The sequence below is a fragment of the Cyanistes caeruleus genome, chromosome 13 (genome assembly GCF_971803275.1).
Source record: "Cyanistes caeruleus chromosome 13, bCyaCae1.hap1.1, whole genome shotgun sequence".
Classification (NCBI taxonomy): domain Eukaryota; kingdom Metazoa; phylum Chordata; class Aves; order Passeriformes; family Paridae; genus Cyanistes; species Cyanistes caeruleus.
In genome coordinates this window covers 12,980,132-12,994,517 of record NC_141713.1, presented here as the reverse complement: position 1 = coordinate 12,994,517, position 14,386 = coordinate 12,980,132, and the positions used below count along the sequence as shown (strand labels likewise).

The 14,386-nt window shown below is 41.0% G+C and overlaps 1 protein-coding gene across 1 annotated transcript; it reads left to right on the top strand.

Annotated features, from left to right (window-relative positions):
* Positions 1-761: 761 nt before the first annotated feature.
* Positions 762-14,087, top strand: PYGO1 (pygopus family PHD finger 1). Its single transcript, XM_086848920.1, has 3 exons — positions 762-905; positions 5,313-5,398; positions 7,117-14,087. Exons 1-3 carry the CDS (start codon positions 857-859, stop codon positions 8,236-8,238), a joined length of 1,257 nt encoding a protein of 418 aa, XP_086705046.1. The 5' UTR covers positions 762-856; the 3' UTR covers positions 8,239-14,087.
* The last annotated feature ends 299 nt before the right edge of the window (positions 14,088-14,386 follow it).

Sequence of the window (14,386 nt, the reverse complement as noted above, 5' to 3'; positions counted from 1 at the left end):
GCTCCAGCGCTCCAGACCCCGGCCCGCGTGGGCTGGGAGAACGGGAGCCGCAGCCGGGCGACGGGACGGAGCCGTGAGGCACGTGCCGCACCGTGGAACCGCTGACGGCCCCGCGGCGCGGCCCAGACCCGGTCCCGGCCAGCGCCTCCCTTCGCGGCGGCCGGGGCGGCCCCTGCCCCGCTCCTGCCGCAGCCCCCGCGCTCACGGGGCACTGCCGGCCCCGGCCCGCCCCGCGGCTGTCCCGCGGCCGGACCGAGCCTCAGCGGTAGCCGAGCTGAGGGTGGTGGCGCCGGCGGAGCCGCCCCAGCGCGGCGCCTTTGTTCCGAGCGGCGGCGCGGCCGGGGCCGGCAGTCCCACCGCGCTCCTGGCGGGAGCAGGGGGAGCCCCGCGGAGCGCCCCGCGGGCGCTGCCGCCCCTGCGCGCCCGGGAGCCGGCGGGCAGCGGGGGCTCGGCGCGCTGAGCGGCGCCGTGTCCGGCGGGGGCGCTGCGCGGGGCCCGGCAGCCCCGGCGGCGGGGGCCGGGCGAGGCGGGCGCCCGCAGCCTGCGGGGGCCGTGCCCGGCGCGGCTCGGCGCTCCGCGGACCCCCGGGCGGCCTCAGGGCAGCGGCGCTCCGCTCGCCGGACCCCGCCGGGCCTGGCCCCCGCCGCGGGCTGCAGCGGAGCCCTCCCGCTCCCAAACTTTGCAAAGTCTCGTAGCTCCGCTGCTGGGGCGGCGGCGGCTACGGCAGCAGCGGGCGGGGGCGGCGGCGGAGGAGGCGGGGGCGGAGGGGGCGGGGTGCGGGCCGGCGGCGGCGGCGGCAGCAGCATCAAAGAGCCCCGATTCTTGCCGCCCTGGGAGCCATGCGCTGCTGTCTGTAATGTCAGCGGAACAGGAGAAGGACCCCATCGCGCTGAAGAGATCCCGAGGTACGGCGGGGGCTGGGCCGGGCCCGGGGGCGGCCGCCGCTGGGGCCTGGCTCCCGTGCGGAGCGCTGGCCGAGGCGCGGGATGCGCGCACCGCCGCTGCCCGCCGGGCTCCCCTCGCCGCGCGGCGCAGCGCGGGCCGGGCCGCCCCCGCCGCGGTCCCTCCCTGCGGCTGCGGCGGGGCCGGCGGTGCGGGGGCCGCTCGAAGTTTGGTCGGTGGGGCCCGGCCGGGCCCCGCGGGCTCCCGCAGCCTGCGGGCCTTGAAATGCAGCTCCGGGGCTCGCTGTGCGCGCAGGTGTGCCCCGCGGGGGAGGGCGGCGTGCGGTCCTGTCTCTTGTGTGTCTGGGGATGTGCAGCACATTAGTATGCAGCGAGCATACTGCTGGTGCAAGGGAATACGGCGGCGGTGCCACATGTCCGAGTTCGTGCTGATGCAGAGCCCATAAATTACACTTGAGTGTTCGCTCTTCTGCTCCCAGTCTTGGCTCCTGTGCTTAGTCTAGTTGGGGTTTTTCTCTCCCTTTTCGGCGGGAAAAGAAAAAATATCATAATATTATTTTTTACTAATAGCACTGGTGTATGGCTCTGGTGAGGTTTGAGTATGCGTTTCTTTGAGAGGTGTAGTGAGAAGGGCAAAAATGCAGGGTCTCCTCTGACTTCGGCAGTGCAGCTGACTTTAATGGCAGTGGCACATCAGCCTGCGTAGAGATAGTTGAGTCCTGATAGTCCTTAGGCACAGACATGCCTTTCTGAATGAAATAATCAAAGATAGCAGGATGTGAGTTGAGTGAAAATCATGGCAAAATTATAAGATTTGCAATTTAGTGCTTCTCCTTTTCTTGCTTCCAGTTTTGATCCTGGAATTCTATTGTTCTTGATGTTTCAAGCTTTTTTTTCTGCTTGGATAAGTGGGAAAAGGTGTGGATTCCACGGTGCATATTGTCATTGATTTACAGTTTGCTTTTCTAAAACTGTTATAATAACAGCTGGATTGCAAGCTTGAAAATGGGAGAATGAAAACACACAGCAGTGTTACAAAGGGGACTGGGATTCATTAGGCTCCTCCAGTCTCAAGCCCTGATTCTGCAAATATTTAAGCATATATGGTTTCACATGCCAGAGTTACCCACCAAGTTCCACCCGATTACAGCTTAATATCAAAATTGTTTACAGTCTCAGGGCCACAGAATAGGCTCACCAAATCTGGTTGAAATTAGACTATTTTTAGTTTTCTGTCTATAATGAAAAGTTTATTCAGTCATTTATGTTTCTTGGGAAAATGGTCTTGCTGAGATAAAGCACTGTTTAAAAAGACTCTGGCATCCATCCTTTAAAAACCTAGACAGAGATTTGTTAGTGAATATGAAAATACTCCATACTGTATATGAAGTATGATATGTTAAGTGTGGCATAAATTACAAGCAAAGTTAAAATCCCTTAATGTGTAAACAAAGCTACAACTTGCAATTCTCCTAATTAACACTGAAAATGTCCATCTTAGGTATGCATGAAGTAAAAGAGAATATGAGGCTTATCTCTTCTCCTTTGCCCAAGTGTGAATGTCTGAAATTAATTTTATCTGTAGCTTAATAGGTGAATAGCTATCAAATATGTATTTATATCTTTAGATCCATGAGATAGATGATGTCCCAGTCAAAAGGATTGTATTTTTGCCTGAAAAATTAGTCTCGGACAATGAATAATTTTTCATTAGTGCAGCATTCCAAAATGCTTGGTACACCTTTAATGAAAGTCTGTGTGGTAGGTACTAAAAGTGACTTTGTGGAAAGTTTATTTTGGCTTCATGAAAATGAGCCTTATTCACTCTTTTTTGGAGGTATGCTAGGACTAACATTCTGTTTCCTTTCATGTATAAATTAAATCATTATAGAACCCACAGGGAAAATATAAATTCTTCGGGCTGAATTAAACATTGGCCTCACACAGTGAAAACTGAAAATACAAAAGCTTTGTGCCTTTGCAGACACAGGACTCCCTTCTGTAAACCGAGGCATGTGAATGGCTTTGCTGATGAAAGTAATTCAGGTAGAAATTGATGAAACTTGTCACTAGAATTCTAATGTTCATATGCTTATGTTTATGAAGAATGATATCCCAGAGAGGGAATTTATATGTAGTTTTATGAAATTTTTAAATTCAGCTACTGTAAACCAGCACTTGCGTATGACCCTCAGTATTCTACTTGATCACAAATTTACTGATGTCTGTGCTGCTTGCTGTTGAATTTATTAAATTTGGATATTTGGAATATTTTACTATCTGGTTAACATCATTTGTGCTTCAAGAGTACAGGGACATGGATAGAAGTGTGATTTATGCAGTCTTAAGGATTAGTGTTCACAGTGCAATCTTACACTAAATTTAGTAGAAGCTTGTAGGAATGCTGGAGAAGAAGCCCATAGAAAGTGCAGGAACACTTTTTGAATCTATTTTGAGAAAATAGATTATAAAGAAGAGGATTTATAGAGTTGAAATTTAGGGGAAATTTGCCATCATTCTTTATGTAAAACTTTATGCTGTAATCATTTAGTATCCACAGGTAATGCAGTGGTAATGCTTCATAGCACACTAGTATATGCAGGGTTTTATATTCTAAATCAAGACAAAAAAAGGTCTCTTTTTAAAGAGTAATCCCTTTCTCTGATGGTATCTTAGACCACAATATGCTATGTGCAAGTATGAGCTTATTTTGAGAACTTGGTTGTGACGTCATGCCCTTGACTTTAAATTCAGACTTAAAATTTGTTAGGTGTTGATCTGGGATATCTATGTATCTTCCTTGTATGTAATGAAAAATAAAATCAAATTTCAATAGTGACAGCTAGAGCCAAAAGGAACTTATTAAAACAGGCAGAATTGGTTTCTAACTTGAAGTAGGACTGGTGAATTCCCTGAAACCTCAAAAAAAAAAAAAAAAAAGGGAGGCAGGGAGAAAGGAAGTGCTAGGAATGAAGATTAGTCAGGCCTCCTTGGATCAGGAGTATTTCAAATAACTTAGGTATTTTCGTCTGGGTACAGTAGGACTGCTGCTTCCCTGTGAGAAGAGATTTAGTGTTACATTGCTGAATAGTCCTAAAGCTGGTTTACCTGTCTGCTGGGAGCACTTGTCTAACAGAGCAGTGTAATGTCATACGCTGTGCTGCTTTGCATAATACTGTTGTTAATTCACAGTTATCTCCAGGTTGTCTTTGGTAATGAAGACCTGTGTGTTCAGCTGGATGCTTGCATCTTGATGAAGCTTGACTCGTATTCTGAATATCAATTTTAAACAAACAACAGTAAAATTTTTAGGATGGATTGCCTGCTTACTGTTCTGTGGTGTTACTATATATTTATATAACAAATATATATAGCAAATAAGCTATTATCTTAATGGGCCCAGGAAAAAAAGAATTAATATAGTTTCTTAATATAATGATGTTAGTACTTTAACATGCGTTGCTCTTGTATCATCTGAAAATGCTTCTCATACTTCAGCTCAGGGTTTTCTTTGCATTCCCATATCGTGGCAATTTCACTTGAGCCCCAAGAAGACTGACTGGGATAATAATGAGTGTGCTAGATTTATTTGTCATCTCTGGCTAGGGTTTTAAAAATGAAAGCCACAATTTATACAAATTTGAGAGCTTGTCCCATTGTTGTGAAAGGTGAAAAATCCCATGTGAAGTACAGATATGTCTTTGTATTTCTCAGAGTCAAGTCTGATTGAGCAACCAGTGAAATGAACATTCCTTACTTCTTCTGTGCCAGGACAGCCTTGCTCAGTTATTCTGTGAGGTTTCTCCAGAGGTGGGCTGGTTCACTTATTATTGGCAGGTGTCTTTTTGTTTGATCCAGTCTTGCATTTAGTGAAATTTAGATTTGATACACTGGGGATTTGTCTAAACAACATGGCAAGTTTTCAGTGGTTTCTGTTCATGGATCTACTACTGCTTGCTTTTCCTTCCTGGTGGACTGTAACACTCTGTTGTGTATTGCTACACTAAGTTTGATAAATGCTGTGTCTATGTGAGTTAAATAAGATGTGAATCTCAGACTTGGCTTTTTGCAGTTCTTTTGAAAGTTTTAGGATTTGTGCAAACCTGAATTACTTCTAACTGGTGACGTGAAGATGTTAAGAACCAAGTGACAGATAAAAAAAAATAAGCAGAAGTGTTTATTTCAATAAGAATGAGCATGAGGGGGGCGTCAAAGTGGTAGTAGACAGAGGTGTAGGAGGGATGTTAGCTTCCCTCCAGATGTGTGCTCTGTTAGCACTTGCAACATAAGGCACCAGAGTCAATGCAAGTTCAGTATTTGTAACAGATATCTGAGGCTATGGTAGTTACAGGCAAACTTACAATACAGTCTGCAAGAAAATTAATGCACTGTTGCATTAACATCTTGTAGGTGGTGACAGTGGATTGGATGGGTTAGGAGGACCAGGAGTTCAGCTTGGAAGCCCTGATAAGAAAAAGCGCAAAGCAAATACACAGGTAAATTCCCTTTGCTTCATTTGAATCTTAATAAACAGTGCACTCAAATGTTGTTTGCTCTCATTGTTCAGAATGTCAGTTTGTTATCACAAATAGCAGCTACATACCAAATATTTCAGTTTTACTTCGAAGTTGAAATCTTCCTAAATACTAATTTTTTGTGATGAAGTTTTTTTAATCTGTGTAAGTTGCCAAAGACATGTAAAGAAAGGAGCACAGTGAGACTGCAACAACTTGTATTTTTACCACAGGGATTTGATTCTGTGACAGACTTGTTTTAATGACTTTGTAGCCATTGGTAGAAATCTGTACAGCAGGAGTAGTTGCCATGAGACTACTTCTGTATGTGTAGGTTTGTGGGCTAATGCATCAGTGCAGTTTCTTAATGCTTTCACCAAACTCTTGGCATACACCCCAGGTGATTTTCAAGCAAAAGCTAAGGCAGGTACAGCTCCTTTCCAGTGAATTGCTGCAATGTGACATTTCTAGGCAGTTTTATTTTCCAGAAAAGAAAGACTCAATACAAAATATCTCAAGCAATTGGATGTCTATAGTGCTGAGTTTTCCTTTGTGTGTTCAGTCAGCTTTGAGTGGGTGTATCTGTTAATTTGGTACTGCCCAGTGGGCAGTATCTTTATTTATGTAGGTGAAACAATCACCTTCTGTTAAGCCTATGCAGAGTCCATTGAGATGTGGATCTGTTTTCTTCATTTTTGTTTTGTTTTAAAGTAGTCATGCTGAAACCTTCTCTGAGAAATATTCAGTTACTTTGCAAGGTTTCACACCTCTTTCTTGGTGGAGTTTCCTTGTGTTCTGGTGGTAATAACTATAGAGGACATGCAGATTAGCTTGTGTTCCTTCTGATGAGGTTTAACTTTGCACTGCAGCAATTTTTTTAAAAAAATGAATTTTCAGTCTTAGTTTATTAGTGCTTAGGAAGAAGTGCTTTCTGTGACCACAGTTAGTGTGAGGGTGAACCCAGTAGATGTTCCCTACAGGCTAGTCTAGAATGAATTTGAATTGTATGACTGCACTGGTGACATTTAAACAGACTCTGGCCTCCATTGAACACTTGATTATGCTCTGTAACCAGAACATAAGCCTCATGTTTCATACCTACTGACTATGCTTTGCAGACTGCCCACAATCACTGAATGCTCTGTTTGGTATAGAAATGTACACCATGGAATAGTCCGCAGACTATAGAAAATATCAGTCTGCTGACTCCTATATTCTAAATGCCTTTTTTAGGGTTATAGTGCCATTAGGTTTGTATATCCTCATAGAAGTGGGGTGTCTTAAGAGATGTATATTCAGTAACATGAACCCAAAATGAAATTAAGGAAATGGTTCAAATCTGCTCTTCAACATTTGGAAATACTTTGTGTATGTGTTTGTGACAGTTGAATTTCTGTATTGTTCCTTGTCTTTTGTAAAGGATTATGAAATAGAAATCACATATCAAGTAGTATTTTGAACTGCAAACTTTTTAAAACACTGAGCCTACTATAAATCACCACATTATTTGGAGCCCAAGCTCCTCTCCTGCCTCTGTACTGAAATTTCAGACAGCCTGGCAGGGTACAGTGGATGAATTTTACACAACAGCTGAACAGTTCTTTCAGCAGTTATATTGCTAATCCAGAGCCTTTGTGGTTGGTGTGTCTTGCAGGGAAATACTAAAACTAATTAAAGTGTTGTATTTAAAATGTTTATAGGGGTCATCATTTCCTCCTCCATCTGAATATGCTCCACCACCGAACCCAAGTTCTGACCACCTTGTAGCTGCAAATCCATTTGATGACAACTATAATACTGTGTCTTATAAACCACTTCCTTCAGGAAATCCATATTTTAGTAATCCTGGTTATCCTGGCTTTGGAGGCTATAACACTTTCAGAATGCCACCTCACATGCTGCCCAGAGTGTCTTCACCATATGGTGGTTCTTACTCCCTCAGAAATCAGCCACATCCTCTTCCCCAAAACCCTGTTGGCATGGGTTTTAGTCGACCCCACTCTTTCAGCTTTGGTCCACATGATAATCCAGGTTTTGGGAATCAACCACCATATAGCAGTGGTCAGATAAATCAAAATGTCAATATGCCTGCTCAACATTTCAGGCCAAATCCTGGGGAGAACTTTGGCCATTCAGGTCAGATACCTCACCCTGATGTGCCAGCTAACTTTGGTCCTGGAAACAATCCAAATTTTCCAAATTCTCAGCTAGAGTCAAACCATTCTTTTGTTCCTCCACCAAACACGTACAACCAGACGAAATCATCAGCACAAAAGCAAGACTTTAGTCAAGGTGCAAGCAAAGCATCCAGCCAGAACACTGCTGCTCATCAGCATCATCATAGGACAGAGGACGTTGTGAGTCAAGGTAACAGTGAACTGAAAAATATTACTCGAAACAATGTGGTAAATCAGGATAACAGCCATTCTAACAGTGCTGATAACACCAATGCTGGCCACTCAAATGGGACTCAGAGCAAGTCCCGCCAGCCTCGAGGTACTGCTGAAGGATGCAACTCTGAAAAGAGCAGCAAAACACCCCTCCATCCCAGCCGGCACGGACACTCGTCCTCTGAACCCGTCTACCCATGTGGAATTTGTACACATGAAGTCAATGATGACCAGGATGCCATCCTGTGTGAAGCCTCTTGTCAAAAACGGTTCCATCGGATCTGTACAGGCATGACAGAGTCAGCCTATGGCCTTCTCACGGCAGAGGCATCGGCAGTGTGGGGCTGTGACACTTGCATGGCAGACAAGGATGTGCAGTTAATGCGCACGAGAGAGACTGCAGGACCACCTGCACTGAACACAGAGGGCTGACAGCCTGAATGGGTGCTAGTGGAGCAAATACTTGCTATGAAAATTCGGTTACAAATTGGGTACTTCACTTTCTGCAGACAATCAGTTGTGTTTGATTGCTGTCATCTTTTTTTCCCCTAATCTGTTTTCATTCATAAACTTCCATCTCAGCTTTTGTACTCTTAGTTTTATGTGTGCAAATGTTTTACAAGATGGAATATTTTTTGTTTCTGATTAAACTGTAACTGACAATTGATCGGAAGTAGGATGGCATTGACAATATTATTGAAGGAAAAAATGTGCCTGTGTGAATAGCCCTAATTTGCTAGTGTGTATTAAAGTGTTAACTAACGCTAGCATTTAGTGCTTGGTTTTAATGGTACTATATTTGCAAGTACTCATTACTTTGTTTTTTTCTTTTGGCGTGAATGTCTGTTATTCATGTTCTTGATAGCCTTTCTTTGAATATAGTAGAGATGACATGGAGGAATGTGCAGTACTAATAGTTGTTATTTTAGGGTAAATACAGAGAATTTTGTATATGCTTTTTCCTATTTTTGAAGCAAAGCATTAATGTGCTATTCGAAAATCATGAATTCATGCTTAGTAACATAATGAAAGCCACTAACTATTACATATTTCTGTTTCCTTGAAAAGGCAATAATCTCTTGACTTCTCAGCAATTACTTGCTGAAGGCTCTTTATAGGTCTTGCATTATTTGGAAATTGTTGTGAAATGGGATTAAATTGGAAAAAGAACACATTGAGTTTATGAAGTCTACTGCTTTAAATCTAGAGAATGCCAAAACTAAGGTTGCACATGTAACCTTAATTCATTTATCTCGAGGACATACCTTGGGATACAGTCTTTGCATCTGACACGGTTGTGCAGTCATGCACCTCTCTCTCATTCTTTCTCACTGATGGTTCCAGTCTCCTGCCTCAGTGCTGCCTGAGAATTGTGGATGAAATAGTGCACGGAAAATCCTGCCCAGTTTCTAAGGCTGTCAGCTCCAGCCTGCTCAGTCACCCTGAGCTTACACAGTCCACTTGGCATGAAGGAGGGAGCAAGGCAATGGAGTGTGCTCTGCACAGGCTCTGAATTGCATGATAATTTGCCTAGCAAAGTCTTGAAACTAAATTCCCACCACTGCCTATAGCCAGAGGGGGTGGGAAATCTAAGGTGAAGAAAGAAAATACAGCTGTCATATCAGGTGAGTTTAGTTCACATCAGAACTTAAGTAGTCAGAACTTTATCTCCTTTGATAAACCTGATATCCTACTAACAAATATGAATGGCACTAGAGCTTCATATGTGATGCTAAGAAATTCTATTTTAATAAGGGTGATTTGATCTTATTCTTGATCTTAAAAATAACTCCCCTTTTTTTTTAAATGTTGGGAAGCATCCAGCCTTGAACACTTCAGCCTTAGCAGTGTGATGAAGTTGCATGTGCAATTGAAAAAGTTTATTTTGAGAGAAATGTTTTGAATTAATAAAAGGAGGCACTGTGATAACAGATTCTGCTTGGAATATGTACCACTGTGCTGGAAGCAGTCTATAAACAGCAATTAAATCATATGTCAAGCTTACAGGTACTAGTCATGGTAATGACTTTTAATGTGATAAATTTTTCATATCTGTGATGATGAGAGATATAGGAGTTTATAGAGAATACAGTAATCTAATAAAGAGGTAGTTTTTATGGTAAGCCATGCTAATGAGTGAAAGTAAGGCCTGTTTGATAGTTCACTGTCGTGTTTGATTTTAAATGGGCTCTCCTGTGTACGTTCCTGGAAGATACTGTGCAAATCTACACAACTTGTTTTATTTCAAAAGTGAAAAGTTTTGCTTTAAACTTAAAAGTGCAGTATTACCCTACCTTTTGTTTTGGTTTCTTTTTTTTGTTTTTTTGTTTGTTTTGTTGTTGTTTGTTTTTTTGCTTGCCTCTCATCAGGAAAAAGAAAATAATGCCTAAAGTGTAAGTGACATATTTCATATCTTAAAAATTTTCCTGTATGGGGATATAAAGTGTAAGATAGATCCAGAGCTTCTGTTTTCATCACTGGTTGCTTTAATTTAGTACATAAACTAGACTTAATCTTGTGGTTTTTAGAGGTGTGATTTTAAAATCACCAACAAAAAGCCAAACAAGCAACAACCTTTGTTAGAGAGATTTATTCTTCAGTAGTTTTCCTAATGACTGACAGACGGTTTGAATTTGCTTTTGGTATCTGAAGTAGTAATTAAACCAAACCTTGTTTAGATAGATTTGTTCCTCTGGGAATCAGTTTAATCTCTGCAACAATTAGCACTGTGAACATAATGGAGCTGGTTCACACCTACAATAATGTAAATGAAATAAAAATTTTGCTCAGTGAAAATTCAACCAAGACTCCAGTGATGATATTGTTATCTTTCCCACTCCCACACCCCATGCCTCTTATGAGAGGATTTTGGGGCATTTGTTCTCAGAAGTCCAATTCATGTTTTAACATTTTGGAGCAGACATTGTATTTAAAATAGGCATGAATTTCTTAATCTTTTCCTCAACCCAACATGAAGTTAGGTAACTATTTTCTAGATTAGCTGTTGTTGGGACATTAGTCTTTAAACATAGTGTTCTTAAGTACTTAAAATCAACTGGAATATAATTTTATAAGGCCTTAAATTGTGTATTTGTGAAACTTACTCTAACAGTTTCTTTTACATTTGTCTAAACTGGTATTAAATTTGGTTTGTAACCCAGTAAATTTTCTGCATTTATTAACCTGTAAGTTCAAGGCATTAGCAAATGTCAATGATAGCAAATAAAAACAAATGAACAACCAACCCCACACTTGTTAGCACACTGATCTGAGAGACAGGACTGACAAGATCACCAGAAGTCATCCAGCCAATATGCTTGCCCTGCCGATATGCTCTTGGCATACTTGAACTCTTTCTCTAGAGAGCAGTTATATTTTGGTTTTCTCTGCATGTGTTGAATAAGTAGTAGTTCAAGTATGCACAGGAAAAACAGCAATCATGTTTAATTAGTAAGGTACTAGGAAAATGTCAGCTGATTAGCACTAGAAGTTAGTTCTAGAATGATGGGTGGGAGGGAGGGCGGGAGGGCTGACTAGAATAGGTGAGGTTTTTTGTAATACATGAAGCAATTTGTATTGAACTCTCATGCGCTTCTTTCATTACTGGTGGTTTAGACTGTACTGGTGCTGCACACCAAAAATATTGCAAAGATTTTGTAAATCTTGCAAACCTTAACATTTTTCTGGGAAATGCCTGTGTCCTTTTTAAATAGTTTCTGGTCATGATCAGAAATGCAGCCTTATATTGCTCCCAAATATTTTTTTCCTCCCCAGGCTGAAATAAACAGGTATAAATTAGATTCTGCTGTCCTTAATACTTTTTTGCTAGTGACCAATTTTAAATGAGAAAACATGTAAGTGACAGTGCTGGATATAGACTAGAGGGCAGGTAGCAAAAATCCTGTTTCTTCCTGTTTTCCTCATTCCTTCTACACCTTGAAACTAGCACGTTAACTGTTTGTGCCTGTCTCTTCAGAAAGAAAATGGGACTGATGCTTACTTCCAAAGGTTCTTTAGAGGCCCAGTTATTATTTGAGATCTTCAGATGAAAGAAGCTAGAGAAAAGTAATGAAGTTTGCTCTACTTAAAACAAAAATATAATTTTGGGGGCTGCTCAAAGAAGATTATACTTTGTGACCTCTGAAGTTTTTAATCTAAGAACCGGTTTTGTAATCACATTTTTCAGGCTTAATTTCAAGCATGTGAGAATTAATGAAGTCAGTGAAACTGCATGCACATAGTCAAGAATGTTTTAAAGTGTTTGCAGTTTGGGGCCTGTGATATTTGCAAGTAAAATGCTTTTATGGTTTGAGATTTTTACAAAATCAGTGGTGTTAAAATGTAGCACCTTTTTAACATTTATCTTTATTCCAGCTTAATACAGTAACACATCTGCATTAAATATATCCCTTACATTTTATAAATAAACATTGCCTGTCAGTAGAAGTATTGGTGTAACATTTCTAAAAAAGGAAGTCATGCTTCTTATCATGTTGTATGTGACTTAAATGAATGTTTCATATTAAAACTAATCTTTCCTTATGTACTGCTTAAATATACCTGTTTTGGGATATCAGTTCAGTACTTTTTATACAATCTTGAATGTGTTCCACATTGGTGACATGTATTTTTGCAACAACTTTTTTGTTTTGATTTTAAATTAGAGCATGTCTGATGTAATACATGCATTAGTGCTGTGGTGTGTGACAAAGTTAATGTATGTAATTCAAATTGGAAAAAGTTTCCAGACTTTGTCCAACATTAACCCTGTGGCCAGGGATTAAATTACTATGTAATACAAATTATTTCATACCATGATGTGTTTTAAGCTACTCTATGAAGTATGTGAAGCATTATTGTTTATGGATTGGTAGCTGGTGAGGTATCTTGCATAGAATGATGTATGATAGATGGTAGCAATTCATGATAACTAAAACTGAGTACCTTTCAGAACACACAGCACTGATATGCGTTATCATCTTGTTGCCATTACTTAATATGAATTTCTTAATATTTTCCACTGGTAAACAGGTGAACATTTAGTAATCAGCTCTTGGGTGTGAAAATTCTCTTCTAACACTCTTTACTTGTTTAACAAAACATGCAATTTTTTTTGTTTGTTTAGAGGGCATATAATTTTTTTGTCTATTGGATGTGATTAGATATACGCAGGAGGATGTAGAAATGGATGTATTTTAAAGTTATTCTGCAGTTGCTAAGTTTTGGCAGAAGCTTTCTATATTAGAATAGACTCTTCCCTAAAATTGGAAACTAAGTGTACTTAGCAGAACTCTTTAAGGCAATATAACTATCCTACACTACATCTTGTGTTATGCACATTCACTTCTTTATGTGGAAGTGATTACTTCTGCTTTATATAGAAGAGAAGTCATTTTAGTGGCCTAGTGCTGTGTGTCATCAATTCTGGGGTAATTAGTTCTGAGTGGTGTTCACACCCTCAGAGGTGCTGCCTCTAGCTTGAAGTTTTCAGTGTCACCCTTTGTCTCCTGGTTTAGAAATGGCTTAGCCCAGCACCATAGGGAATAACTATTTCTGCATTGTTTACCATACATAATTTTCCTTTTCATGTTCAAAGAAACTGTCTCAAAATAATTTTTTGATCCAGCCCCACCTTTTTTTTTTACTTGGAGATTTGTGCACTGTATTTCAGGAATTGCTGTACTGGAGACATTTTGGGATTGGAGTTATGAGAGTCGTCTGTTCCTGGACACTCATCTTTTCCTCTACAGAACTATCTAAATCTGAGTTTCCATGTAATTTAAGGAGGGCAAGCTCTTAATATATTATTTTTTCTTTTTGTTTTTCTTTTTCTTTCTTGATAGTTTTTTTTTTTTCCTGAAATGTGAAATGATACAAATTTTTTAGTGATTTTTATTTAAAATGTGGTCTTTCCTCCAAGTTTGTGCTTGTGGCCTTTAGAACAAGCACTGTGGTCTTTAGGGCCTTCTGACTTGGAATTTTTTGTCCACATTCTCCTATTAGAGTTAAAAGTGAGTAGAAAAAGGCAAGTTACCAATCTACTGCCATCCAAACAATGCAAAATATAAGCTGATTAAGATTGTTGACATTTAATTTTTTTTTTGTTAGTAATGATGTGATATTTTTACCTTCTAGAAGAACAAAGAACATCTATCAGAATCTGATTCAAGTGTTCTTGGAAAATGTATATGGTAGACTTTGTCCAGCACTGTATGTAACTTTGTTGCTTTCTGTTGTCTGGTTTCAATTTATTTTAAAATAAAGATAATTTTTGTGGGGAAGTTGCCTGTTGACTTTCTGAAGATGGTGTAATGCCTAGAGGGAGTCTTCTAATGTTCTGCTTGTGGGAACACATTTGGATTGGGCGTAATCCTGCAAGAAGCAGCATGAGGTCATATGCATCAGAAAATACAGCTCCTGCCTCCCTTGGAGAGCTTCACTGTTCCATAAAGGTGTTAATCTGCAGTTACTTCAAAGCAGGTGGCAAAAGGTCTTGTGCCTTCAGCCCCATGTCTTTCCTCACAGGATGGGGGGGAAGGCTTGAGCACCATTTGTCCAAATAGATTTTTTTTTTAAATAA

Bases quoted from the DNA above. Each gene is read 5' to 3' on its own strand.
- PYGO1 (XM_086848920.1), top strand. From the start codon at position 857: ATGTCAGCGGAACAGGAGAAGGACCCCATCGCGCTGAAGAGATCCCGA. The intron at 906-5,312 runs GTACGGCGGGGG...AACATCTTGTAG, and splicing joins CGCGCTGAAGAGATCCCGAG to GTGGTGACAGTGGATTGGAT. The intron at 5,399-7,116 runs GTAAATTCCCTT...AAATGTTTATAG, and splicing joins AGCGCAAAGCAAATACACAG to GGGTCATCATTTCCTCCTCC.